The sequence below is a fragment of the Phascolarctos cinereus genome, unplaced genomic scaffold (assembly GCF_003287225.1).
Source record: "Phascolarctos cinereus isolate Bilbo 61053 unplaced genomic scaffold, phaCin_HiC Scaffold_9;HRSCAF=440, whole genome shotgun sequence".
Taxonomy (NCBI): Eukaryota; Metazoa; Chordata; class Mammalia; order Diprotodontia; family Phascolarctidae; genus Phascolarctos; species Phascolarctos cinereus.
Window position 1 is genome coordinate 231491192 of NW_027556402.1, and position 27728 is coordinate 231518919.

Genomic DNA, 27728 nt, shown 5'->3' on the forward strand with positions numbered 1-27728 from the left:
TTTTCTTTTTTCTATATGGTGTAGAGAAAAGAACATTAGATTTGGTAAGGAAACCTGACTTCAAATCCTAATTTGGACATTTTAATTGTATGACCATAAGCAAATTATCTAAATTTTTAAGCCCCTAGTTATTCATCTATAAAGTGGAGCTAACAATACTCAATAGTAACTACTTCACAGGATTATTATGAGAAAAGTGATTTATAAAGCTCAAGGACATGATGCTTTTTTTTTTAGTCCATAAGAAGATGAAATTTTTATTTCGAAGTGAAATTATAAAATTTGGTATTTTTGTGGCAGTGATGTACCCAGTCTTTTCCTGTGTTAAAGGCAGTTAAGAATGATAGTGACTTTGAGAACTAAGACCTGAAATGAATGGTTAAGTTAGGTTTATCTTGCCACGTATTTTAGGACAACTTAATGATTTAAAATTTACTTTAGAGTTGAATGTAAGGTATATTACTGTTGATTATTTAAAATATTTTCCTTTGGTAGATTCAGAAAACAATAAAAAAGACAGCCCGGAGAGAACAGCTCATGCGAGAGGAAGCAGAACAAAAGCGTTTAAAGACTGTCCTTGAGCTACAATTTATTCTGGACAAGTTAGGGGACGATGATGTCCGCAGCGACCTGAAGCAAGGTGTCAATGGTGTGCCTATCCTAAGTGAAAATGAAATGTCAGTACTGGATGACTTCTACAAGCTGGTCCAGCCTGAACGGGACATGAGCATGAGGTATGCTGTGAAGGTGTTTGGAACGTGTGGTTTTTTAAGAGGCATTGTTTTGGCCTTATTAAAAGACACTAAGTGAGGCAATACTCTCCTGTTTCTCCCTGCTTTTCTTTTTTTAAAAGGTTGAATGAACAGTATGAACAAGCATCCATTCACCTATGGGACTTGTTGGAGGGAAAGGAAAAACCAGTGTGTGGAACAACCTGTAAGTAGCTCTGGCTTCAGCAGAAGGGATTTGTTTGTTGGATAGAAGGAGAATTCTTCAAATGTGAATCTGAGAATCTCTGAAAGGTTCATGAATGATTGCCAGATAGACTCTTCGCAGAAATTAGTGGTATGAGTGCTTAGGGATGCTTTGATTGGCACAGCTGAAAGTTAAGCAAAGAGCAACTGGATGCATGCAGGTTTGTGACTGCCAGGGCCACTGGCCCAGCCCTCTTCCTGTACATAGATTGGTCCTGTGCTGCTTTGGGGTCATTAGTCTGTTGTGGATGTTGTTTAGTCTTTTATTTTGTTATACTTACAGAATTAGGTCAGCCTCTTAAACAGACCACTTAATCAAACACAAGTGAGGGTTTATGCTAAGTTATAGGAAATAATTCTGTGTATCATACAAGAAAAGTCAAGGAAGGTAGGCCTGAGTCAGTCTTAGGAGGCTGCTGAATCACACAGAGCACGTAGTAAAACATTAAGTTTATTAGCTATTTAATAAATTTCATTTTAAAAACATCCTAACTGATGTCTATGTTAGAAGGCTGTTTAAAAACACTACCAGTTACTTTTGACTTTTCTGAACTCTTTTATTTTAGTTTCTTCGCCCTTAAAATAAGGTCTTTTCTATCCTGGCTTTTCAGAGCCTTACCTGACAACATTTCAGAAATATACTTGGACTTGTTATTACTGGCTTATGTACTATGAAATTGATAGCTTAAAAGTGAACTTTTAGATTGAGTTTGAAAGAATTTAAGTTTGGTTTTCCTTGTCATAAGATGCCCAAAATGAAGTGGAAAGAGAGTGCAAAAGATCTGAAAGTAAATTGGCTTTAAAGTTTCAGGCTGAGATTAGACTTTGTACGTTTTGTATAGTGTTGGCGTTTTCTTGCCAGCTCAGTAAATATGTAGTGTTTTAATAAAGGATAAATTTCTCTTTCTTTACATGAAAACTACACAAAGTGAATCTTTGTCTCATCATGATGTGCTGGGGTAGCATGACATAATAATAGAAGAGAGGACTTGAGAATTAGAAGGCCTAGGATTCATGTCCTGCTTCTGATACTCAGTAGTTGTATCATCTTAGGCAAGTCACTTCACTCATATACCTCATTTTTCTCATCTATAAAATGTAGGCACTAATATTTATAACGTCTCCCTAATGGACTTATGTTAAAAAGGTAAAATATCATGTAGAGAACTTTGTAATGCAACACAACTTTAAGCTATTAGTCAATTCGTTCTGAGATGTAGCTATAAAGTAATGAGTGGTTCCCTAGGGCATTCGTTAAAAGTTTGTATTTACTTTTGAGGTAGATTCTTGTATGTTTAAATGTTCTTTGAAATGTTACCTGATCTTAAAACAAGATTGTGATAAGCATTGTCTAACATCTGACAGTTGTGTTTTGAGAGGACTGCAGCTAGGTGGTGAATGTAGCTTGATGATATTTAATTTATAGTATAGGAATGCACGTACTGGCCCATTTTACTGATGCTTAAATAATAAGATGCCCACCTTAGCACTTCACTTGCCATTTATCTTTCACAAATAATTGTCCTCAGAAGTAAAAGTTCAGTGCCAATTAAAGTTGACCTAAGTAAGAAGCAAAAAAGGGAAGAAAAATGGCAGAGCTTGGAACCAGTTGAGACCCAGGGAAGGGTATTGTCTTTAACTTGCTAGCTCTGTAATCTTGGGCAAGTCAATTCTGAGCCTCAGTTTCTCTCTAAAATTGGGGGTGATACCTATGGTATCTCCCTCACCTGGCTACTGTGACTATCAAAAATGTATCTACAATATTTTGTAAACCTAAAAGCACTAGGTAATTTATTAATATTAAGATAGTCTTTAGCAGAATGTCAGGAGAATTTTTTGAAATGAAAGGATTTTATTGGGATTTATTCTTGCTCCATGTCTCTCTTAGACAAAATCCTAAAGGAGCTGGTTGAACGCATTTTTCAGACCGGTTACTTTGATAGCACCCACAACCACCAGAATGGCTTGTGTGAGGAAGAAGAGGCAGCTGCTCTTCCAGCTGGGGAAGACCAGGCCGCAGAAGCTGGTAAGGATATAGGAGTCGTTTTCTTTTCATTATAGTTGAGAAGCTTGTTTCAATTTATGTCTCGATGCTGGTTGTTTAGGTCTGTGTACTTGCCTATGCATTTGTATGATGCCCTTTATTTTTTTAAAAAGGGCCTTTTAAGTACTAGTATGATATAAATTTGCTGTCTGTTACGTTAGATAAAACAGTTCCTGAGGGATTACTGTGTGGTAGGCCCTGCTGAATGCTGGGATACAAATGTGAGCAAGTAATAAGACAGTCCTTGCTCTCAAGGAGCTTCCATTCCAATGGAGAAAGACAACATCTGCATAGAGCTGCAAGAGGGGGGAAGAGGAAAGGTCACCAGAGTGGGACCTGGGACCTCAAGGCAAAGGTTTCTCAGCTGATGCTCAAGGAGGTGACTGTTTTGATTATATTAATATTCTTTTTCCATTCCTTTTCCTTTCCTTTGTCTTATTCCCAGTATTCCAAGCTCCAGAAGTTTAACCCTTCCCTTTCCTAGCTAGGAAAAAATGAGGTATATCTAAACTAATCTCTGCCCTCTCCATCCTTTCTTCTATTTTATTGATATGAATTTTCATGCCCCTTTCCAAGAAGTGTTTTCATTTCACCCCGTTTCTGACTCCTTGCTCCTTTTAGGATTCTCTGGATTTCATTTCCCAGGGTACTGATTTTTAATGACGACAGCGGTGTTCAGTAAGAGGCATTCCATAATCCTACTTTGAGGGTCCAACCAATTTTTTGTCTCTTTGGATCTAAGCTTGGTCATTCTAATTAAACAGCATTCAGTTTTGATTTTTATTTTTTGGAGGACTCTCATGTGTACATTATCATTGTGCATATTTTCTTGGTTGTGCTTACTTGAGTTTTTTGTCATCTGCTTACATAAGTTTTCCTGTTCTACAATTCTTCATATTTGTAATTTCTTGCGGCACATTATTCCGTTATTAATGCATCACAATTTGTTTAGCCATTCCTAGTTCTTGAGAGTCTTTGTTTCAGGGGTTTTTTTTGCTGCCCTCAAAGGGCTATTATGAATATTTTAGTTCATATGGGACACTTATATGTCTTTGACCTTCTTGGAGTATATACACAGCAGTTGGATATCTGAATCAAAGGGTATAAAATACTCTTGTAACTTCTTAAAAGCATAATTCCAAACTCAGAAGGTTTGGACCAATTAGAAGCAAAAGAGTTGTTACTCAGTGTTACCAGCCTGTCTTGAGGAATATAGTGCTGGGGTAGGTAGAGACTGTCACCTTACTATAATGCAAGCAGAATCATAATATTGAAAATAATTCTGTATGGTATTGGTCAAGCCAGTGATGTTTGGCAGTGAACTCAAAGGCGATCTAATCCAACCTATCCTATACCCTTTAATTCTAAAAAAATTAAGTGTTATATTTTTTTCAGTGAATTGTCTCCATCTCTCCTTCCTCCATTGAAAAAGAAGAAAAACCCTTGTAATAACGATGCATTGTTGAGGTAAATTCCCACATTGGCCACGTCCCCAGAAATATGTCTTATTCTACAATCTCATTCCATCACTTCTCTGACAGCGGGGTATCCATGCTCCAGGACTAGTCCCCTGGAATTGTGGTTGGATATTGCACTGATCTGAGTTCTTAAGTCTTTCAAAGTTATTTGTTTTTATAATGTTGATGTATAAATTGTTCTGGTTCTCTTCACCAGTTTGTATGAGTCTTCCCAGTTTTCTCTGAAACTACTTTTTTCTACCTGTTTTTTACAGCATAGTAATATTCCATAACATTCTTATATCATAGTTGACTCAACCATTCTACATTTGATGGGCAATTTTCAAGTTCTTTGTCACTAGATATTTTCTCTGTAATTTCTCAGCTACTGATGATCCATCCTCAGCTTGAAGACCTTCCTCATGGTAAAGAGCTCATTACCTTTTTAGGCAGTCCATTTCACTTTTGGATTGTTACAATTAATGAGCAGCTTTTCCTTATAGTGAGTCAGAATTTGTTTTTTGTCAACTTCTTCCCATTGTTCTTGCTCTACCTTCTTGAGTCAAACAGAATGAAATCCTAATCATTTGTCTTTGGCAGTCCTTCAAGTATTTAAAGACCACTAACATGTTGTTGTGTTCCCTCACTCTCCCCCCCCCCAAATCTTATCCTTTCCAGGTTAAAAGATACCTATTCTCTCCCCTTCCTCTTTTTCTTTGCATTGCTTGATAGTCGTCCTCTTGGACATGCTCAAGGTGTCTGTCCTTTGTGGAGTGTCGTGCCAGGATTGAGGTCTATTGAAGGCATAATGTAATGGGACTACTTGTAGCCTTCCCTGTTCTGGACATAACTGTGGACTACTATCACTTTTGGGGTCGGGGCTGCCAGATCATTCTGTCTCAGTGAGCTTTCATTTTACTTAAACAGTAGTCTAGCCACATCCCCTTCTTTTCTCAACTTGTCACTCTCTTTATGTAAATTTTTTTTTAGTGTAAATATGGGACAGTGGTATTGGTTATAATAATTATAAAGTTAGGAAATTGTTAATGATGGTGGATGAAAGGAAGTGTGTGAAAGAGGGTGTAGTATAAAGAGGATTGGCTTTGAAGTCAGAAGACAGGTGCACATCTCTCTTGCTTCTGCTAGTTACCTTGAGTTCTCAGTCCTGGGGCAAGTTATTTCCCTTCTGTGGACCTTAATTTTCTAAGCTTTGCCTTTAAAAAGAGGGGGCCTAGACCAGATGATTTAAAACCTCTTCAAACTCAAAATCTCTTATTATCCTTATATAATAATCTCCATGAAACTAGCTCTGCTCTTTCAGTAGTCGTCTTCCTGTGTCTAATAGCTATACTTTTCTCCCATACAGTACTCTTCCCTATTTCTTCTGTCCAATTCCGAATTTATAATCTTGTTTTCGTTGTATTAACTGCCTCTTTATTATTGTTTAGTTGAAAATAGTATTTATACAAAGTAAGATGAATCATATGTTCTTGATTAAAGATTGCAATTTTTTGCATCATGGTTTACCAGGTATTCTGGCTCTAACTTAATTGAATTGATGGTAAAATTTTTATAAGATAATAAATAACTTTAAAATCCCTTTAATATATAGTCTTTAAAGAATATAATAATGAAAACTTAGATTTGAAAGAACCTTAATTTTGGGAAATATGCCTATACTATTTCATCTTCTAGTTACTTTTTTGTACCTGAATTTATTAGGTGGAGTTTTTAAATTGAAGTGAAATATACTCTTAAATGTTACTTTCTTGTTATTTTCTTCTAGAAGTTGAGCCAGCAGAAGAATATGCTGAACAAAATGAAGTTGAGTCAACAGAGGTATGGTTTTTATTTGAATGTTGTTTGCGACTTCTCTTCTTTAAAAAAATGCTCAACATGCCTTTTTTTTCCCCAGTATGTAAATAGACAGTTTATGGCAGAGACTCAGTTCAGCAACAGTGAAAAGGAACAGGTAGATGAATGGACAGTTGAAACAGTTGAGGTAAGAAAATGTCTGTGTTGGAAATTGATTTGTAAGTTTGATGGCTGTTTAAACCTCATTAATGAGATATTTAATTTTGCCCAGTAATTTTGAGTTATTCCAAAACCTGGGCTTGCAAAAATTACACTTAAAAGAAAAGGAAGGGGCATCCGGATGTTCCAGGCAAAGTGTGAATTTGATCTCATGGGGAAGATGAGTATCTCTGACTTTTAGAATTATTTTAACAGAATTGTAGAGGACTGGCAACAAAGTAATTGACACAATTAAGATTCCATTTTAATAGATGCCAGTAAGAAGAGTGGTGTAGGTGATAAAATGATTTCCATGTATCTGTGGATTATCCATTTTAGCACTTTAAAAAAAAATCTTTGTTTCCAGCAAATGTTTCTTTCTATTTCTAGGTCAGTCCTTGGGTCCTTGTGGACTCTTTCTACCAAGTAGCAGTTACCTACATTTTCCCTTCACCCTTTCCATCTAACATACCCTCAAAAGGACCCTTTACAACATCCAAACCATCTGTTAAAACAATGCATATCAAAATCTCTAAGCTTAGGAAGAGGAACGGCATACCTTTGCTCTCTTAGCATTTTTTAAACTCGCTAATTTAACAGTAGAGACATGATAGGCCAACCCTCTTTAGTCTCCAGATCATTCAGGTTGGGAAAATAGGATTTCTCCTAAAATACTTGTTATTAAAAATTATTACAGTAAATCATTCTGGGGGTGTTAATGGAATTTATTATAGTGGATTCTTTTGACCTTTATTATAAATCAAGATGTTATTTTATTTATATTGAATGATTGTCATGGTTGGTTGTCTCTCCCTCTTCCTCTTACCCCCATCCCACCCCCCATCAGTGTGTTATAGAGTAGTAAGTTAGTGAGGGTGGAAGCCAAATAACAGGAGGTTAAAGAAGAAATCATTGGGAATGGTAGGTATGAGACTTTCTGGCCTTGATAGGAAGCAAAAAAAAAGTTTAAATCTGTGGTAACTTTTAAGAAGCCAGTATGACTTCTTAAAATGACTCCAGTAACGGTTTCTGCTCTTAAAAGCTTAGCTGATTGTGCTCTCAGTCTTTATATAAGGGCCCTCTTAGACAAAGAGATTAGGCCTCTCTTGTTGTCGCAGAGCTTTCTCCCTGGGATCTATGACCCCGTCAGTATGAGTGAATATAATGAGACCTCTCCATGCTAGGAGCTTTGACATGACATGGATGCCGAGGGAGAATGCAGGCTATCTGATCCCAGCCTGGGTAGCTCGCTCCTTCTGGTCTTGCATCTCTCTGACTTCCCACCATGGACTGCCTTCTGCTTAATATTTTTTTGGGTGTGTCTGTGCTAAACTGCAGAGAGCCAGTTGGCTTTGGGAGGTGCTTAGTAAGTGCTTATTGATGGAGAAAATAAAGTATGGCAGTAAAGAAATGGTGTTTTAGGAGTTGTGATGTTGTTTGAATGTTGTGGCTTCAGTGATTGCAGTGGAAGTCTAGTGAACTTGTTACAGAACTCTTCATGTATCTTTTTCATTTCTCATATTTGCATGAAGATGATACTTTGCCATGTTAGGAGAACACACATAATGTAAGAGGTCCAATCATAATTTGAGGCATCCACATGTAATACTGGTCTAGATTCTGTCCTTTTTGGGAAATATTTTATCTATAAGGAGAGGATAATCAAGTAATAATTTAATCAAAGCCATTTAAGTAAGCACAGATAATCGAGCTTAGCAAGAAAGAAATCTGGACAGAGTCTAAAATAAAGCTAAATAATAATTATATACTTTTTTTGGTACTCTGTAAATTATTCTGCTATGTGATATGTGGAATTATTGTAGTGATGACTGCCTCATTTAGGTGAAATTGTCATGATTGTATACAGGCATGTGAGTTAGATAGCCCTCTGTTTTCAGTAAAACCCAGAATGAAGTTTGTGCTCCCCAGAGGTGTTTGCTGTGGTTTTGGAGGGAGTCTTAGTAGTACCTGATGTCCTCCAGGAGCACAGGAAAAACGGGGGGAAGCAGGTGTGTTTTCCAGATTAGGCTTTGTAGTTGGATGATGCACCCACAGACAGACATTGGCTAGACTAGACAGTGAGCTGGGTCCAACATTGGATAGAGGTGTAGGCAGGGTCAGCTTTGAAAAACTGTGCAGTGCTTTTCTTGATCTGAAGCTTCTGGGTGAAACAAAGGCCCGCCTTCTTAATTATAATATTTTAATAGTGATTTTCTGGTTCTGAGACCTAGAATTCCATATTCTACTAAAAGAAAAAAAATTAAGGGGCACCCAGGAACAGTGGAGGTCCATGGGCATAAATAGATGGCAACATGTTAACAATGTAATATTGTACAAACAAAGGAAATGTAAGAGTGATCAGAGTGATACTTGACCAGAAAGAGCTAGAAAGGTCATATTAGGAGATCAGGGCACAGCTAGTGGATGGTCCTCATCCTCTTTGGTTTCTGCACAATGTCAAGTGATTTAGAGGAAGCCTTCCATACCACTATGTGAACTCCTTATTGGAGTATTAATGGGAAGACACAGAAGGCGGCTCCACCAGGCTCAGCCCCAGGAAGAGAAGATGTAAATGGATTTTGATGTTACTGGAGATCATAATGGTCTCTGTCACCAACATCAGATCTCCTGGAGATCAAGGAAACGTTTAAATAACATTTGAATAGTATCCACATTCAAGCCTAGTGATTTATAGCACTAAATTGTTACATCATTTCTGGCTGCTTTATAGTTACCCACATAATGATTTTGTTACCCCTTGCCCTCCTCCCTTTTTCCCTAAGGTGGTAAACTCACTTCAGCAGCAGCCGCAAGCCACGTCCCCCTCTGTGCCAGAGGCCCACTCTTTGGCTCCGGTGGCTCAGGCCGATCCTCTTGTGAGAAGGCAACGAGTGCAGGACCTCATGGCGCAGATGCAGGGGCCATATAACTTCATACAGGTGGGCGAATAGACACGACTTATTTTTGAATTAAGTTAATTCCTTTTTGTTGTTGAATATGATTTTAGAGATTCTAGAAACTCCCCCCAAATTCCCTTTCTTGTTTCTTAACACCTCTACCTTCCATTCCTCAAAACATGATTTCTGGATCCTCCCATATTGTGGTTGCCATCTCCTGAATGGGTTTCTCTTGTTCTAGACGTGATTTTGGGATGTGAATCTGATTTTATCGGTCAGTGACTAGCATGGGAACGGCATTGGCTTGTTGCCTTAGGCCTTGAGTGGGTTACCCAGTCAGAATCTAAACATCCCACTGCCCAGATACCCAAGCTGTGAGGCCCTGTGGCCTCTGATGGTCATCAGTGTTGCTCTTTTCATTTGGGTTTATCTCGTTGTAGGATTCCATGCTGGACTTTGAAAGTCAGACCCTTGATCCTGCCATTGTGTCGGCACAGCCTATGAATCCATCCCAGAACATGGACCTGCCTCAGCTTGTCTGCCCTCCAGGTGAGTGACAGCAGCATGCTTTGGGAATGTCTCTCTAATATCAAATATATGAGAGGCTGGGGGAACAGGGGGAGAGTAGATAGATACATCCCAGCCAAATGACTGAACCCCTCAAATAAGATAATATTTATAAAACTCTTTGAAAACATTACATTGCTATAGAAATGTTACCCATTAACATCATCATCATCATCATCATCATTATTATTAGTTGCCTGAAAAACCTAGAGGCTAAGTGAATTATGGGCGGTTGCCTAGTCAGTGTCAGAGTTGATATTTAAACCCCTCAAGGCTTCCTGATTCCAAACGTAGCACCTTCTCCATTTTATGAGACTAGAATTTTGGGGGAGGTGGGGTGTGTGTATGGGAAATCAAAGCACATATTAAGCAAAATAAAAAGAAACCTGTCTTCTAAAGGAGTAATTTTCAGATTTGTTGGTGTCAAGATCACTTTACACTCTTACTTATTGAGGACTTACAGAATTGGTTCTGTGTTCTATTTATAATCTACTGTGTGTTAGATATAAAAACTTCTGAGTTTTATTATGAACATGAATTTGACCTCATGGGTCCCCTGAAAGGGTCTGGGGTCTCCTACCTCCCTACCCTTCACCCCAATACACACACATACCGAGAACTGTTGACTCTAAAACAAATTAAGCAATCTGGAGAAATATGAACCTGAAACAATATGGAAGAAGGAAAATTTGAAGGAGGAACCAAGAACCAGCAGTGTGAGTTCAGAATGTCCTGCAGCAACATGGATGGGAGCTGCTGAATAAAGTGAATCCCTCTTTAGACTTCTTTTGGGTACTTTGATGTCCTTAGAATTATTGGGGAGAGGAGGGAGTGTTAGAAGCTTGTAGAACTGCATATAAAATATATTTGAAAGAGCTGTGACGAATTACAGATAATTTTGCATACTCTTACATTTGTTTAATAAATGGTTTGGTGCTTCACAAGCTTACTACATAATAAACAGCCAGACACATTAGATAATTTGAAACTAAAGAAAGTAAAAACCCACATAAAGTCAACATTTTGTAGTTCTTTTATCCATATGCCCCAGCTTTAGAGGACTTAGGATTGAATCTGTTAGAAAGTATCCAAGGCAATGTTTTTCGTCCTCAGAAATCTACTGAAAAAGCATTTCTATGTGACTTTGTAATTAAGTTTTTTTAAATTACTACCGTCAGCAGTGATGTATTTTGAGCTACTCAAAGGACCATCAATGTGTGTGGTTGGAAGGTACCTTCTAGGTCAGGGGTGGGGACCTTTGGCTTCCAGGCCACATGTGGCTCTTTAGGTCCTCAAGCGCAGCCCTTTGAATCCCAACTTTACAAAACAGAAAAGGATGTGTTCTGTGAAGTTTGGATTCCGTCAAAGGGCCAAGGCTTTTCCTACCTATCATACTGTCTAACATCAGAGCCAAAGAGAATACTCCACAAAAGTGTATCTGATATGCATTGTCAAAGATTTTTGCTTCTATTGGAGGGAATGAAGATCTTTTGAATTGATTAGCTATAGTTATATATGTTCAGTTTACGCATATGGTGAAGTTGGTGTTTATATATACAGGTGTGTATGTATACATACATAGATGCGTACATACATACATACATACACACACACACACACACACACCCATCCATGTGGGACAAAAATTTTTTTAGACAATTCACAAGATATTGTGAGGGAAATGATTGTAGACTCTTCAGCCTTTGGTTCAAACCATAGTTAGAAGGGGCACTTGGGTACATTCTTCTCTCCTTCTTAATGGAATTTTTTATTCTAAACTTAGTAACCATCAGCAACAAAAAACCACAAAAATATAAACCTAACCTATTTCAGTTCCAGTTCCAAAAAACTGTATGTGATCTTTAGCAATGATATCCCAAAAAAATCTCTGGTTTTTGTGTGCATAGTCACAGAAACACATGTTTTTTGGTATTAAGTTTTTACTTCACTTTTTAGGATCAATATTTGTGATTTCTTTCAGTATCCCATTAACGTTTTTTTAAGTAGATTACCAAAATTTATTGTTCTCCCAATAAGATCATTTGAAATTTGTTTAAAATGGCGTTATTTGATCTTAGCCGTGCTATTTCTATTATATTACTACCATAATGGTTATAAAAAGGGACTAGCCTTATATGAAATGGTTGAAATGTTAGCTATTTGGAATTGTTTAGAAATGACAACATATCAATTATCAGTTCTTTGTCAAATTGCAGTTCACACTGAATCTAGACTCGCTCAGCCTAATCCAGTTCCTGTACAGCCAGAAGCTACACAGGTGAGGGTAATTGTCTATCTTGATCTTTTCCCCCCATTTTAGGTGATCCTAGAGGGTCATAGATTTAGAGCTAGTAGAGACCTTGGAGGCCAGGCCCTCTTACCTAGTCTAGCCCCCTCATTTGGGGGGGGGTATGTGTCTCTGTGTGTGTGTGTGTGTGTGTGTGTGTGTGTGTGTGTGTGTGTGTGTGTGTGTGTGTGTGTGTACACACAGAAGTTCTTTAGTTGGTTTAACTCACGTTTGGGTAAATTTGTGCTCCAAGTCTGTATCTTCCAATTAACTGTAAAATTATTGCTTAACATAAACACAGTGTTGCTCTCATTTTCTTTTCTTTTCTTTTTTTTTTTAAGATGCAATATTCTATACCTATATTCTGCTTCTTAGAAAGAGAGGAGGTGCATTTTCTCAACTTTTAGTTCATATCTTTTGATCAATTTTTAATTGAGCTATGATCAGTTCTTTATTTTTGGTTGAATAAGGCACTTATTAAGCATTTACTGTGTGCACAGCCCTAGGGATACAGATGGAAAGCTCTTGAAGATGTCCCACTCTGATGAGAGGCAAGCTTCAGCTGCGGGCACAGGGGCAGTGCCTCTTCTTAGGTGTCTTGTGCTCATTTGCCAAAAAAGATTTTTCTGCACCTTGATAAAGAGATGGTTCTTTAAGTCTTCCCAGTGGAGGGAAATGATTTTTTTTTCCTACTCTATTTGACAGATCTAAGTGGCCTCGAATGAAATTGCTACGCTTTTTCTTCTAGGTACCTTTGGTTTCTTCAACTAGTGAGGGATACACAGCATCCCAGCCCATGTACCAGCCTTCTCATGCTGGAGAGCAGCGACCTCAGAAGGAACCCATTGACCAGATTCAGGTAGGATTGATGGTTGCAGAACGAACGTGTACGTAAAGATCATTAGACAAAGGACATAACTGCTTATGGTGGAAAAAACACATTTGAACAAATAAGTTGTTTTCTTCTGGATTAGTCATACTGTATAAAAGGTACATGTAAAGAAGTAACCCGTTGTCATGTACAAGTCACTTGATCGCAGCCCTCTGCTGACAAGTATTTGTGTACTTTTTTTAGGCTGCGATATCACTGACTGCAGACCAGGCCCCGACATCCTCACCCCTTCCTGCTGCTTCTCAGCCCCAGGTATTCCCAGCTGGATCAAGCAAACCTTTACACAGCAGCGGCATCAATGTCAATGCAGCTCCATTCCAGTCCATGCAAACGGTAGGCAAGGGAGCGTAGTTTGAATACTCACAGTTTTATAGTATTTATATATTTTTAAAACTTGTTTTACATTTAGTTTAAAAATCAGGTTTGGGATTTGGGAAATCGGCAGTCAGATAGTGTATTAATGACTTTCTTATGTTCTTCCAGGTATTCAATATGAATGCTCCTGTTCCTCCTGTTAATGAGCCAGAAACTTTAAAGCAACAGAATCAGTACCAGGCTAGTTACAACCAGAGCTTTTCCAATCAGCCTCACCAAGTAGAGCAAACAGAACTTCAGCAAGAGCAGCTTCAGGCTGGTAGGTAAACGTCATATTTCAATTAAAAATAACTTGTTTCCTAGGTAGTTTCTTGGTAATATCAAGATTGTTTATGGACAAAGTGAAGTACTCATGGTTCATAAAGAATGTTTATGACTAGGTACTGCACTAGCTATAGAAATCAGTTATCTTTTGCTTATGATACATTGAGCAACTATTTTATATCTGAAAATATTGAGAATTAAAAAGTCAGGTACTGAAATCCGTAGTGTTCACTTATTTAAATGAAATAATATCCTGCAAGGGTGTGGCTATGAAAATCATGGGAAACATACTGACATTTTGCTTGACTCTTAGTTGATCTGGCCCTAGATGTATCTGCCATATTACCTAAATGTGTTTAGAGCTAGATCAGTTAACTTAATCCTGGCTCTTAAACTTGGCCATATTAAAGCAGTGATCTAAATTATTTATGGAGCAGAGGTTTGGGGTAGAGATGATAAATGGATTATAAATGTTAAATCCTAGAATAGTCTCTAAAACAATTCTTAGGTTTACTTCCTAGTTGCTCTAACTATGCTGAGGTTGGAGCCTGTGTTCATGTGGCAATGATCAAATGCCTAAACAAACTGAAAGCTTTCTGTGAGATTGATCTTCCAAAACTGGGCTATGTCCAGCGACAGAATTTTAAGGACTATTTCAAGCATTCTGTGATTTTTATGACTTGATTCTGTTATTCCTGTAGATTCACAAGTCTTTTCTTAGGCTTTCTACTTTGGCTGGATCTTCACATAAATAAAACATGCTGTCCAACAGGCTGGCCATTTTGGATACAAAATTTTGTAGGTGGTATAAAATACTGTGAGATAGTCACATCAGTCTATTTGGTTGTAACCATTCTTCTAAACTCCTAAACTCGGGTCTTTTTTATGGTGGTCTGTTTCCAGGTGGTGTCTGCTGGCCATGATCAATCTAACAGTATAGTATTATACTCATGCTGTAATGGAAAGAACACAGGGCAAGGAAAGGTTCTGTTACTAACTAACTCTGAATGTCTCTAGGCCAGTAAGTTTACCTCTTGTGTTCATGCAAATCCCCAGTATGTAAAATAAGAGAATTATTCAAGGAGATCATCTCTACAGCCCTTTCCTAGCCCTTATACTTTATGAATCCTGAGACTCTTTTGGTTGGATTTATCCTATTTTAGAAGTTCTGAACTGAGTATTTCCCACATTACATCTTACTATTATGTACTCAGGGTAGTCATACTAAACAAGAAAGGCATGATAAAGTCATGAATGTAACTGTTACTGTTCATTTGCAGAGTTCAGAGTTAAAATGACTTTGAGCCAAAATTAAAATGGTAGTGATCTGTTGGATTTATTTGTTTTATGAATTCATCTCTAAAATGGTATCTGTTTAAAGGCTCCGACTTGTGTTTTGAACTCCAAAATTTATTTTTAAAAGATTCCTTATCTTCCAGTTACTCTCTTGAGCGTTAGAACAGTAAGAATTTTTTGCCCAAGGCAGTAAAATTCTGTCCTGAAGGTGTGATTACAGTCAAGTTCTGTATGCCTTTAAATAGATGTATGATCTTTTTTATTATCCAAGTCTGGCAAATAATTTTTTGAAGTGGTTGGCTTCAGAGAGGTCATCAGAAATGAAATTTTGATTCATAGTTATAATGTAGAAAAGGTCCTGTGTGGAGTTTATTGGGTGTTTATATACCATATTGAAGTTTATCAAAAAAAGGGAATCAAGATGGAATATTTCTGGGATGGAGTGAATAGCAGCAGTGAGGGGTTAATTCATTCCCATGCAGTTTGTGACCTGTCAGAAAAGAAGCTCCAAGTGATATACCTGCTAAAAAAAGCCATTGAAAAAGAAATCCCTGCCTGTGGCATTAGTTTTTTTGTCATTGTAGCTGTTAGTGTATCAGCATTTAGCATAGGCTTGGGCAGCACTTGTGGCCATCCAGAAATGTTTCTTGGCAGACTGAATAATTATAGAGATTTCCTGGCAGCCTTGGGCTTGATTGCTGGGAGTAATAAGCTTTTGGTAACTCCTCATCTGCCACCCCTACTCCCAAAGCCCTCCAGTGGCCATTTGAAATGTAAGTCTGCTCCTTCTACCCACCTTTTGATCATCAAGTTTAGGACTGGCAACAGAATTGTTCAACACCAGCTCAAAAGACTCAGGCCTAGTTTTCTTAGGATGGGTGGGGTGCGGGAAGAGAGATGACTACTAGAGTGGGTAACACAGGCCCTTTGGAACTGAAAATAAGAGATATAGGTCTTGACTTATGGGCATTTCAAGTATCCAAAGGATTCTGGATAATGTGATTAAGTTTACCTGTTATAACTCCAAGGGCCTCTTATACATATAGATTTATTTTGTGTTTAGTGAATGTTCTTTCCTGTTCCATAAGGCACTGTGCAAAGTACTAAGGAGCAATATAAAGAAATGAAATAAATCCTTGCCCTTAGAAACAAGTATGAAGAGGTACTAGGTTTTATTAATGAGCAATGCTAAGATGTGAGCCATGTCACTGGGCTATTTTTACTATCTTTAAATCTCCTTGGTATAGTATTTTATAGACATTTGTGTCTGGTCTTTGAAATCATGAAGTGAGTATTAAACTATGTATTATATGGGGGGGTGTACATATATATTTTATATGGGTGTATTCTGTTTATGAAAGTTGTGAGTTAACTTACCTAATTAGAGAAAAGTGTAGAAATGGGTATTTTAAGAAAAATATAATCTTGTTCCACTAGGTTCTATCCTCATGTCTGTCCTGCTGGAAATGAAAAATCATTTTATTTCAATATCATTGGTTTCCCTTGCAGTATTTTATTTTATGCATTTAAAAACGTTTATTTTGAGAAGGGGTCCATAGGCATCACCAGACTACTAAGGAAGAGGGTGTCTATGGGGTCTGTGACAAAAAAAGAAGGAAAAAAATTAAGAACTCTTGGTCCAGAACAAGGTCAGTAATGATGTAGTTATTTGCATTTTATATTGTGCTTAATAGACCTACTGGTTTGATCATATCTAGCTTCTCATGGAACACCTTGAAAAAGATATTGTCAGACTATGTATGTACCAAGCACAATGTCGAAACCATGTCTTGAAGAACAGTTCAAGGAACTTAGGGTGGTTTAGCTTAGAGGCTTAAATAGTAATCATTGTATTCAAAATCATTAGTGATTATATTTAGTTCTGCCACTGCAGAGGGACAGACCTAGCCAGTGAGTAGAAACCATGTGGAATTTGTATTTTGACTTGTTCTGAGGAAAAAATTTCTGTGTGACAGCCTTGTGGTATAAGGTGGGCTCATCCTAATGGAAGTGTTAAAATGTGGGTTAGATGATCCTAGGTGAAGGAAGCCATAACATAAATTTCTTTGTGGTGGTCTGTATTGGACCAGATTCTTGTCAATTCCTAATATGTCTTTCATAATGATGTGCAAAATATTTTTATAGGATTTAGCATTCCAACTAAATACAGCTTTTATATTTAACCATGCCCTTATATTTGTATGTACATATGTAAATGGATATACTATATATTACGTATGGGCTTTTGTGTGCGTGTGTGTTGTATTTCAGTGGTTGGTACCTACCATGGTTCCCAGGACCAGTCACACCAGGTGGCAGGTAACCACCAGCAGCCTCCACAGCAGAACACTGGATTTCCACGTAGTAGTCAGCCCTATTACAACAGCCGAGGAGTGTCACGTGGAGGGTCTCGTGGCACTAGAGGCTTAATGAATGGATATAGGGGCCCTGCCAATGGATTTAGAGGTAAAGAACAAGTTCCAATGAACATTTGTTATTTCCTATACTTCACTTTAGTAAGTTTTTGCTTTAGATTCTTATACTACTTGATTTTTTTAAACCTTTTCCCTTCAGTATTAAGTTGTGTTTCCAAGAGCTTTCATTGGTTTTAGAAGGTAGTTCACTCAATCAAATAAATAAGAATTTATAAAACATCTACACATAGCACTACGGTAGTCACTAGGAAATAGTCCCTTCCCTTAAGGTGCTTGCACTCCATCTTTATGCACTGATCTGATTTTATCACTTATTTTTCAGTGGCTCTTTATTGCCTAATAAATTAAGTGAAAATCTCAATACCTGACAGAGCAGCATCATTTCTTCACTTGGCCATTGCAGTAACCTAATTGGTCTCCTCACCTCCAATATTCTCTGGTTCGTAGATGCCAAAGTGTTAAAGCACATGCCTGGCATGTTGCTCCCTGGTAGCTTTAGCATTGAACACAAATTCTTTTGTTGGTATTTAAAGCCTTTCACAGTCTACTTGCAACCTATATTTTCCAGACTCTTTAGACAGGATCCTTCAGTTTCTCTACCTGTGCCTGTGTTGTGCCATCTGAATAAAATGTGCTCCTCTTTTCACCTCTGCTTTTTAGAATCCTTATTTCCTTCAAACCTTAGCCCAGGCTCTGCCTCCTCTATAAGGCCTTGCCTTGGGCCTCCTACTAAAATCACTTTGTATGTGTCATCTTCTTTGATGGAATGTATGCTTCTTGAGGACAATAATTGTTTGATGTTTGTCTGTTTTATTTGTTATCACCTATTCCAGTATCTGGCGCATAGACCTTGAACATAAGATTGCTAAAGCATTCCAAACCTTTCAAATTTTGGCACCACAGTACTAACTTATACTGTTTAACTTGGACAGCTTTCCCCTCTCAAATAGATCATCAATTTCCTACTTCCATAATTTGTTCATGCCATTTCTTATACCTGGACTCTGCTGTCTTTTTTTCTTAGACTTTGCCCTTCCTTTGCTGTGTCTAACCCTAATTCTCACTCCCAAACTTTTCTTTTAAAATTGATCAACAAGCATTTATTAAGCACTTACTACCTGCCAGGCACTATGCTGATTGCCACATCTTACCTCTACTTCATGTCCCACCTTAAGTGCAGTCTCTTCTATGAAAAGATCCCTCCTCTGACCTTGACTACTTGCCTGTATTTATTTTGCAGTATAGCAGTTGCATCATTACTTTATAGCATTATGTATTTATCCTATCTTTCTAGACTTGTAAGTTCTGTTAGAGGAGTAATCTGTTCTTATTATTATCATTCTGCCTCCCTCCAGAGAGTATCACAATGTTTGCACATAGTACAGCCACTTAATGAATGAGCGATTGCTGTTTGGAAGATATTAGAAAACTAAATAATTCAAAACAACAGTAAATTGTACTGACACACACAGAAACAAAAGGCCAGGAATATTAGGAAATTGAAAAATACAGCTTTTTCTGGTAAAGAGATGGAGGAGATTGTCTTATCAACAATTCTTAACTTATTCACACCCTGTCTCTATTCCTCATTTTCTGATCTAAGTATTTGGACAAATATTTAAAATCTCTTGTGAGCATAAATATCTTTCTTTCATCTTTTTTAGGAGGATATGATGGCTACCGTCCTTCGTTTTCTAACACTCCAAATAGTGGTTACACGCAATCCCAGTTCAGTGCTCCCCGAGACTACTCCAGTTACCAGCGGGTGAGTAAATATGTTTTACTATTCTAAAACCTAAGTTAATTACAATAATGACAAGATAGATAATTACATAGGGAAGAATACAAAGCTAAATATTTTCTGTTTTTGCTATTTATAGAGACAAATTGTACATATTTTTTTGAATGCAAAGAAAACAATTGCAGGCAAGAGAGTTTATTTTAACACACTGTTTTTGTGTAACATTACACCAGTAATTGCTGAAGCTAGATTTGAAGAACCAGTTCCTGAATCTATTTAATATACCTGGTCTCTTCAGTGAATTTTTAAAAGATCATAAGATTAAAGTAGGAAGTAGCCTTCAAGATAATGTTTTTGAATATGTTCTTTCTCTTAGTATAAAACCTTTGTTAAAAGACCATTTTCAGCTCTTTTTTGGTGGTGAACAGAATTTAAAACGGTTAAGGGGAATGAATCTTGAAAACACAGTGTTTGCTTTCTTCTTAAACTTCGAAGGTAATTTTAGGGGAGTGACTTGTATTTATGTGTTTGATTTTTTGCCTGACATTTTGATTGTGTTGTATCAGTAGGTGTCTTATTTTTATGGGGTTTTTTTTGGTCATTTAGGATGGATATCAACAAAACTTCAAGAGAGGATCTGGGCAGAGTGGACCTCGGGGAGCTCCTAGAGGTAACGTGGAAGAGTGGACATGTGACAGTTTTCTACTAGAATGCCTTGTCTGCTCCTCATCTGAAGTTAATTTTGTTTTCAGAATAAAATCTACCCTGACCAGAGATAGGATTATGTTATTTTAAAAAGGGTCACAGCTTTAGTACTTTGAATTACAAGTGACTTTCAAGATTTAAACCAACCTAGTCATTTTGAAGATAAGGTAACTGATGCCTAAGAGAGTCCCATAGTCAGTGCAATAGATTTCAGTCCTGTAGATTAGTTGCTAGGGAGTAAATTGTTTGGCTCTGATGGAGTGGGTGCCATTTAAGCAAATAGCACGATTATTTGCATGTTAATTTATCCAATCAATTTAGCATTATATAATTTCTAAAGTATTTTCACATAAATGTTTTCATTTGCTCTGTTTCTTTTAAAAAACCCGTGTTAGGTAAGGAAAGAAGGAATATTGTTCTAATTTTACTGATGCTTAAAATGAGGCTTTGGAGTAGGCTAGATAAACTTAATTTCTAGTAGGATATGACATTTTATAAAAGGATTCACCAGAGGATCTCTTTAAATGGTGAGCTACAGGAGTGCATTATAATAGGCACAGGGTTTGCTTTATTTTAAAAATGATTTTGATGTGCAGACTTTTTAGCAACAGACCTATTAATAGCTACAGGCTGACTTTGGAAGCAGGAACAATGGATGAAATTTGGGGAGGTTTATTTAGGCCTGATTCCAGAAAAGGGAAAAAAATATATGTATTACTTAGAGAAGTAGTGAGCTCCCTCTCTCTGGAAGTCTTTAAGGAAGATTATAGTTCTGGATGGGTTCTTGATACCTTATAACTCAGTTTTTCTGACAAACTGCACGTGTGGGATCCTGGGTGAAGGCTCCCAGGATAATGGGATCCTAAAGAGAGGTTGAAGAAACCGGTATTGTTTGGCCCCAAGGGCAGTCTCTTTGAGGCCAGAGACTTGTCTTTCGCCTTTCTTGGTATACCCAGCATTTAGCAGTGTAGTATAGCACGTAGTAGGCACTTAATAAGTGTTTATTGATGGATTCTTGCTAAGTATTTGGAAAGGAGGGATATCTTATTCATAATAAAGAGATTTAACTTGACCTACTTGGACAAGAAGTAGGGCATCATATTGGATCTGAGTTGGTGAGGGCGTATTACTATCGTCTTCATCCCCTCCTGGCCCAAATTTCCTTGCTGCTTGACAATATACCCTGCAGGAACTAAGATGTTGAAAGGTGAGGACTGTCTAAAACAGAATAATAATACAGAAGAATGGTGCCCCCTTCCGAGGGAAAAAGTGGTAGATAGATTCCTCTTCACACACGCTGTTCAGGCTTCGGCTGGATGACCACATGTGAGGGAAGTGACTGTAAGGACTTTGTGTTTCTCCTTTGGTTTATGCCCATTAGTGAGCCCAACCTCCGTCTTGGAAATTCTGGGACTTAAGGATCCAAATCTTGAACAGTCTCCCTTCCCTCCAGTTGGTTTTTCTTTTCACTCGTGATATGTTTTCATGTTGAAAAATTATTTTTGTTGGTTTGTAAAGCTTGTGTGTGTGTAAGGAATTTTAAAAACTTATATAGGAACATCTACATGATGATTTAATAATTTTTTTATGTGTGACTTTTATGTGTTGCTGTTCTTGGTCTTTGAGCTTCTGTTGAGACATCTTCTCTACTGAGGCATGTTGCCAGCTCTTTAGATCCTTTGGAAAATATAGTGAGCCATTAACTTACCGAGCTGTTGCCAAAAGTTCCTTTATAACTTGATGGTTTGGAACTTGGGAACATAGTTTCTCATGGAAACTGTTTCTTACTTATAGTTAGGTGTTTCTGGACCAGTCTCAATATCGCTAAAGCTCTGAGCACGTGCAGTCAAAAGTAATGTGAAGTAATATCATTTATAGTATTTTAATAAAGGTGAAAACAAAACAAAACAAAACAAATGTGTCCTTCCTGCTGAGACATTTAACTCAAGTGCCACTTCCATTAAGCTTTCCCTCTCCTCTCTCCCAAAATGACCTTCCTTAAGACCCTCCCACAGCCTTTTGTTTTACCCTTTCTACTCTGGACAAGATGGAGTGCTTTGCCTGTAATACTGTATGGTATAAATGTTTGTCTTGTAAGCTCCTCAGGGGCAGGCACTATGTATTATCTAAACTTAGGTTTCCCCTAGTCCCTAGCAAAGTGTGTGCTGGAGGATCTTAATCATTTTGGTACTTTGAGGGTATTTGGAGGCTCTTGTTCTTCAAGACTCCCTTTCCCTGTGAGTCAGAAGCAGATGGTTGAGGGGCCTCTTTTTGTCTACCCAATCCCACTTGACCTTTGTACCCTGCTTGCCAGTTTGGTACTTGGATTGTGCTCTGTTTTGACTGTTTGCCAGTTCTTCTGTTAGTATGTTGAAGGTACTTCCTGCTTTTTTCTTTTTTAAATAAAGTTTTGGTACATTGCTCAAAGATTCATTTTTCTAAAAGTGAGTGTTTTTAAGAATTAAAAAAAATAGTTGCCAATGCCAAGTGCTTGAACACCTGGACTGATGAGGGACTCATGGAAAAAGCTCTGTGAAATGCTGCTTTCTCCCTTGGGGACCGTGGTTCTTGGGTTCTCTGCGTTTTTCACTCCCACTTTAATTCATGGAGAAAGCCTGGAGCATCTGACACAATAAATAGACCAGATTGGGGATGGAATGAACCACAGAGAGACTTGTCAAAGTTTCTAAGCCCGGGAAGAGATTTTAGAGGCCAGTCCAGCCAATTGCCTTGAAATAAGCAATATCTCTCTTCCATCATCTCTTAACAAGTCAGGACTCAAGCACTTGTCACCTTTGGATACCTGTCACTGTTAGGAAGTTTTTCTTTTTCCTCACTGACACAGAATCTGCCTTTTAGAATCTTCTCTCCATTGGGCCTCTGTCTGCCCTTGAGGACCACACTGAACAAATCTGTTCCATGTTACCACCCTGCCAGACTAACTGCTGTCATATTTCCCCCTTTCAGGCTGAGCTCCTTCAGTCTTTGTATGGTGCATTCTCCAGACCTTTCACCATCTTTATTGCTCTCCTCTGGACGAGTTCAGTTTGTTTATGGCTGTCACTGGAGTATTCCAGATATGGCCTGATTAGGGCAGAGTTTATCACAACCTAATCACAACCTCTTCTAGGGCATTGTACATATACCTATTCTGTATAGGAGAGCATTATTGATGTAGCTGGGTTTTTTTCAGCATGTGGCATTTTTTACTGGCCATCCTGTTTTCACTTGTAATGCTGCTCCTCTGACAGCCCTCAGCAAGAAGGGCCGTTGCAGCATGTACGAAGGCTTGAATTGTCAGGGCAGTCTTAAATTCCTGGCAGGGATTAGCTGCTCCAGGACAGTAGGCCTTCAGCCAGACACAGGTGGAGGGAGTGAAGAGCCGGGGGACTTGGGCTCCTTGTGGGGAAATGCAGATCTATGGTTTGACTTTTTAATATAGTAGAAATGCTATTAGTATCATGTGGAGCTTTGTTCCCTAAAGGCATTCCTAAATTAGGAACTCTGGTTTGGTAGACTTATTAAACTTTAGCTCCATCGAAGAATGGATTTTTGTTTGCAACAGCATTTTTTGTACTTACAGTATATGATCATATAAACCTAACTAATTTTTCCTGTCAAGTTCACTGTTATGTGGAATTATATATTTGTGAACAGAACCACCCTTTTATTCATACATTAGTTCTATAAAAATTCTGAGAATCATTTAGGGTAGCTTTTTTTTTTAAAGGAACTCGATTTTGATGGCTACTTGTAGTAGAAATATTAAGCATAATTACACCCCTGACTCTTTAGGGATAGATTCTCATACAAAACATGCCATTTTAGAAAGGTTTTTTTTGGGGGGGTGATACATAGAGAATTTTAGTTCCATTTTTGAAAGCCAGGAGAATTCTGTTCCTTATTTTGTAGATTATCTATTTTTACTAATAGTTCTACTCCTTTTTGAAGACCCTAAAATGCCTTTCTCAATTTTGGGGGAGAGAGATGAAGCAGTGTGGTACAGCGGTAAGCACTGGTTTTGGGTCAGAACAGGTTCAAATCCCACCTGTGATACTTGCCACTTGTGTGACGTCGGGTGGGCCATTTAACCCCAGCGCTCCTCAGTGTCTTATCTGTAAGTACAAAGGTTTAACTTTGATACTCGAGATTCCTTTCTTTTGTTAGAGAGATGGCTGATGGAGGATAGTAGTCATCTTTGTTAAACAAGTATCCATTGCATATCATCTACTGGTTACAAAAATGGTTCCAGCAAGCTCATAGTGGTTTAAGGCTAACAAATAATTATCTTTATAACCTTCCTGTGAGGGGTAGGCAATGCAGGGTCATTTTTTCTTTTTCTTTTTAGAGACCCTGGGGTCTTGTCCACAGTAACACTGCTATTGAGAAGTGCAGTGGTCATGTGGAGTGGCTAGAGAGCTGGTCTTATAATGAGGAGGACCTGGTGTGGAACCCTGGGTCCTATCACTCTCTAGTTAGTTACTTCATGGTTGGGGGCTGGTCATTCAATGTCACAGAGCCTGAGTTTTCTTAACTTTAAAATGAAAGGAATGCCTACCATATGTTTTGGCATTATTATGACCTTAAAATGAGAGGTCTGCAAAGCACTGGGCAAACCTTAACAAGTCTCGTGTAAATATCAGCCTTTACCTTTTTTTTTCTTAAGGCAGTTGGGGTTAAGTGACTTGCCCAGGGTCACACAGCTAGTAAGTGTCAGGTATTTGGTCTGAGGCTGGATTTGAACTCGGGTCCTCCTGACTTCAGGTCTGGTGCTCTATCCATTGTGCCACCTAGCTGCCCCTCATTCTTTACTATTAAGTGACAAAGTCAGGATTTGAACTTTGGGTTTCTGTTTTAAAAGCCTGCCCTTCTCTCTGATAGACCTTCTTAAAGGGAGTTTACAAATGCATAGGTGATGAGAGGGCTCTGTCCCAGGATCACTTTCCACCTTGGTGGTAGGGACTCTAGTGGTCCTGGAAGGCTTCAGACAACAGAACTGTTTGCATTTGTTTTTTGAGGGACTAATCTGGAGAACTCCAGAATGAGAGAGCGAGAGCCTCGAGGCAGAAAAGGTGATTATAGTCCAGTTTGACTGAGGTGTGCCAGGTATGTTCGGAAGAATAGTGTAGTCATTGCTGAAAATGTTCAGTTCCATCATAAAACACCTTTTGGAAAGAAGAGATGAGTTGAGAATTACCTCAGTAGCCATACTGTATGGGTGAGTATACCACAGGGTTTTTATACTTGCAAATGGATTCTTTTCTTTTTCCCTGCCTTGGGGTGTTTAATAACTAGGAGCTAGTTAGCTAAACAAATTAAAGGGAACTCAGAATTTAACATCCAGGTCCTGATTGTAATAGCAGAGAACCTAGGTTTTCAGCCTTTTTCCGCAGCAACACAATCCTACTGTAAGTGCATGCTGTGTATTTTCTTCTTAAAAGATACTATCTTTTCCTTTTGGTGTTAATATTTGGAAAGTATTTATTTGCTTTGTTTTTATTTTTTGTTGGAATGAACTCCGTATCATGATCAGTTGAGCTGAAGAGCTTTGAGTAAACATGTACAGGACAATCTATAAAAAAGGAATCTTCAGTACATGGAGAAGGGTTTGAGGATTGGGCTTCTAGCCCTAGGCCTGCCAGTTCATGCCTGTGTTTGTCTTTTGGAATTTTGTCCTGAAAAAGAAATTGAAATAAAAGTGTATGAGAGAGACCTAAAAACCTATTTTGTTTTGTTTTACAGGTCGAGGAGGACCCCCAAGACCCAACCGAGGGATGCCGCCAATGAACACTCAGCAAGTGAATTAAACTGGTTCACAGGATTATGTTTAAAACGCCAAAAACACACTGGCCAGTGTCCCATAACATGTTACCAGAAGAGTTATTATCTATTTGTTCTCCCTTTCAGGAAACTCATTGGTAAAGGAAAGTTTTCACCCCATAAAGACAGGACTAGAGTTGTCAGCTTTATGTTACCTGGATATGGAAGGAAACGATCTTTACTCTGCATGTTCTGTCCTAAGCGTCATCTTGAGCCTTGCAACATGATACTCAGATTCCTCACCCTTGCTTTAGGATCAAAGCAAAACACATACACTTTTGGGGTGATCAGATCTCCATGGTTATTTGATTGAAGTGGCTTGGAAAAAAGCAAGATTGACTCATTTTTGACATTGGATAAAATCGGCAAATCAACCCTAGAGTTGTTGTTTTGATGGTAATTGACAAAAACTAAAATATTTCCCATGAAAGGAAGATGGAAAGAGTGGAGTGTGGTTTGGCAAAGAGACTGCATTTCACAGCCGTTTCTTGTTTAAATTGGAGCAGTGAACGTTTAGATGCATACTAAAAGATGCATGGGTCCCTAATTACACAAATAAAGCTGACTACCTTTGATACAGCACTATTCATCACCAGGCCAAACTACTGTGGTTTAAAATATATACACATAAATTGCTTTGTAACAGCTGATATTGTACAAGACAAAGCCAAAATGCAAAATTAGGCTTTGATTGGCACTTTAAAAAAAATCTGCAACAAATATGGGATGTAATCTGGATGGCCGCTTCTGTATTTAATGTGAAGTATTTAGATACCTTTTGGAACACATTTAACAGTTTCTTTGACAGCAATGACTTTTGTAAGGATTGGTACTATATATTTATCATTCCTTATGACATGCACATTGTCTGTCACTAATACTTGACCTTGCTGTATTGTCATCTAAAGAATTGGTACAGGTACTGATGGAAATCTCTAGTGGATAATCATAACACTTTTGGTCACATGTCTCTTTCTGCAGCCTGAAGGTTTTTAAAAGAAAAAAGATATCAAATGCCTGCCGCTGCCGCCCTTTTAATTGCTATCTTTTGAAAAGCACCAGTATGTGTTTGGATCGATTTCCCCTTTTAAGGGAAATGACAGCCAGCAGTTTCAGTTCTAATGGTATAATTAAAACAAATAAAATGTGTTTATAAAAATTGTATCCTGGAACACCGGTGTCGAGCAGCTCACATATGTGGCTGAGATCATATAGTTGTTCATTGTCTCTTTGAAATTTCAGTTATCTTCTGTTCCATGGAGGTTTTCCTACAGCTTTTGGTGTGTACCTGCATTTACCACTTTCTCTTGAATAATCCACATGAATGGAGTTCAGTTCTTTCTTCCTCGAGGCATTGGTCTTTCCCACAAGAGTTCTTCCGTTACATGAGGACTCCCCCAGGGTTCCTGGAGGGGCCTCGTTCTGTAGTGACTTAGCCTTTCTCATGCCATGTTGGTGGATCTTGTGTGCGCAGTTGGAGTGCTAGCTGTACTTCGACGTGCCCGTGGACTTCTCTGCTGCTTGCTGTTGCATCCCACTTTGGCTTCATGTTCAATTAATCCCATGTGTTAAGCAAAGGCTGCTAAGTTAATGATACTTGTAGTCCAGAAACTGGATTTTATTTTCAGCCTTCAGCTTAGTAATTTGATAAGTAGGTTTTCAGTTGCTTTAATTTTTGAAACCATTCTTAAAACACTCATTGTTAGAAAACTGGACTTTTGCTGACCTTGTAATCTACTAAAATGATAGGCTATTGAAGGACTCTTGAGAACATTCCACATTCAGAAGTTTTGTAAAGGGGCTTGGGGTTGAAGGGGGTGGGGGGGTGTCTTCAATGTTTATTTTAAAATAAAATAAGTTCCTGTCTTTTCTCATTTTTGGTTGTGGTACATCTTATTGGAAGGGTTATCAGTTTGCTTTCATAAGCAAAAGAAAGGCTTCTTGGCCAGTTTTCCCCCTAA

The 27728-nt window shown here is 38.1% G+C and overlaps 1 protein-coding gene across 2 annotated transcripts in view; it reads left to right on the plus strand.

Moving 5' to 3' along the window:
* CAPRIN1 (cell cycle associated protein 1) overlaps window positions 1-26931 on the plus strand; it is a 47202-nt gene extending 20271 nt beyond the window's left edge. The window contains exons 5-19 of one of the 2 annotated variants that reach the window (XM_020963837.2): window positions 496-734; window positions 854-936; window positions 2863-3000; window positions 6262-6314; window positions 6391-6477; window positions 9272-9427; window positions 9826-9934; window positions 12169-12230; window positions 12988-13098; window positions 13315-13464; window positions 13615-13765; window positions 17338-17532; window positions 19166-19266; window positions 19849-19912; window positions 25690-26931. In XM_020963837.2, the coding sequence (XP_020819496.1) occupies window positions 496-734; window positions 854-936; window positions 2863-3000; window positions 6262-6314; window positions 6391-6477; window positions 9272-9427; window positions 9826-9934; window positions 12169-12230; window positions 12988-13098; window positions 13315-13464; window positions 13615-13765; window positions 17338-17532; window positions 19166-19266; window positions 19849-19912; window positions 25690-25754 (1764 nt within the window). In that variant the 3' untranslated portion in view covers window positions 25755-26931. The remainder of the gene's footprint in view (window positions 1-495; window positions 735-853; window positions 937-2862; window positions 3001-6261; window positions 6315-6390; window positions 6478-9271; window positions 9428-9825; window positions 9935-12168; window positions 12231-12987; window positions 13099-13314; window positions 13465-13614; window positions 13766-17337; window positions 17533-19165; window positions 19267-19848; window positions 19913-25689) is intronic. The other variant, XM_020963838.2, reaches the window with a different exon arrangement.
* The last annotated feature ends 797 nt before the right edge of the window (window positions 26932-27728 follow it).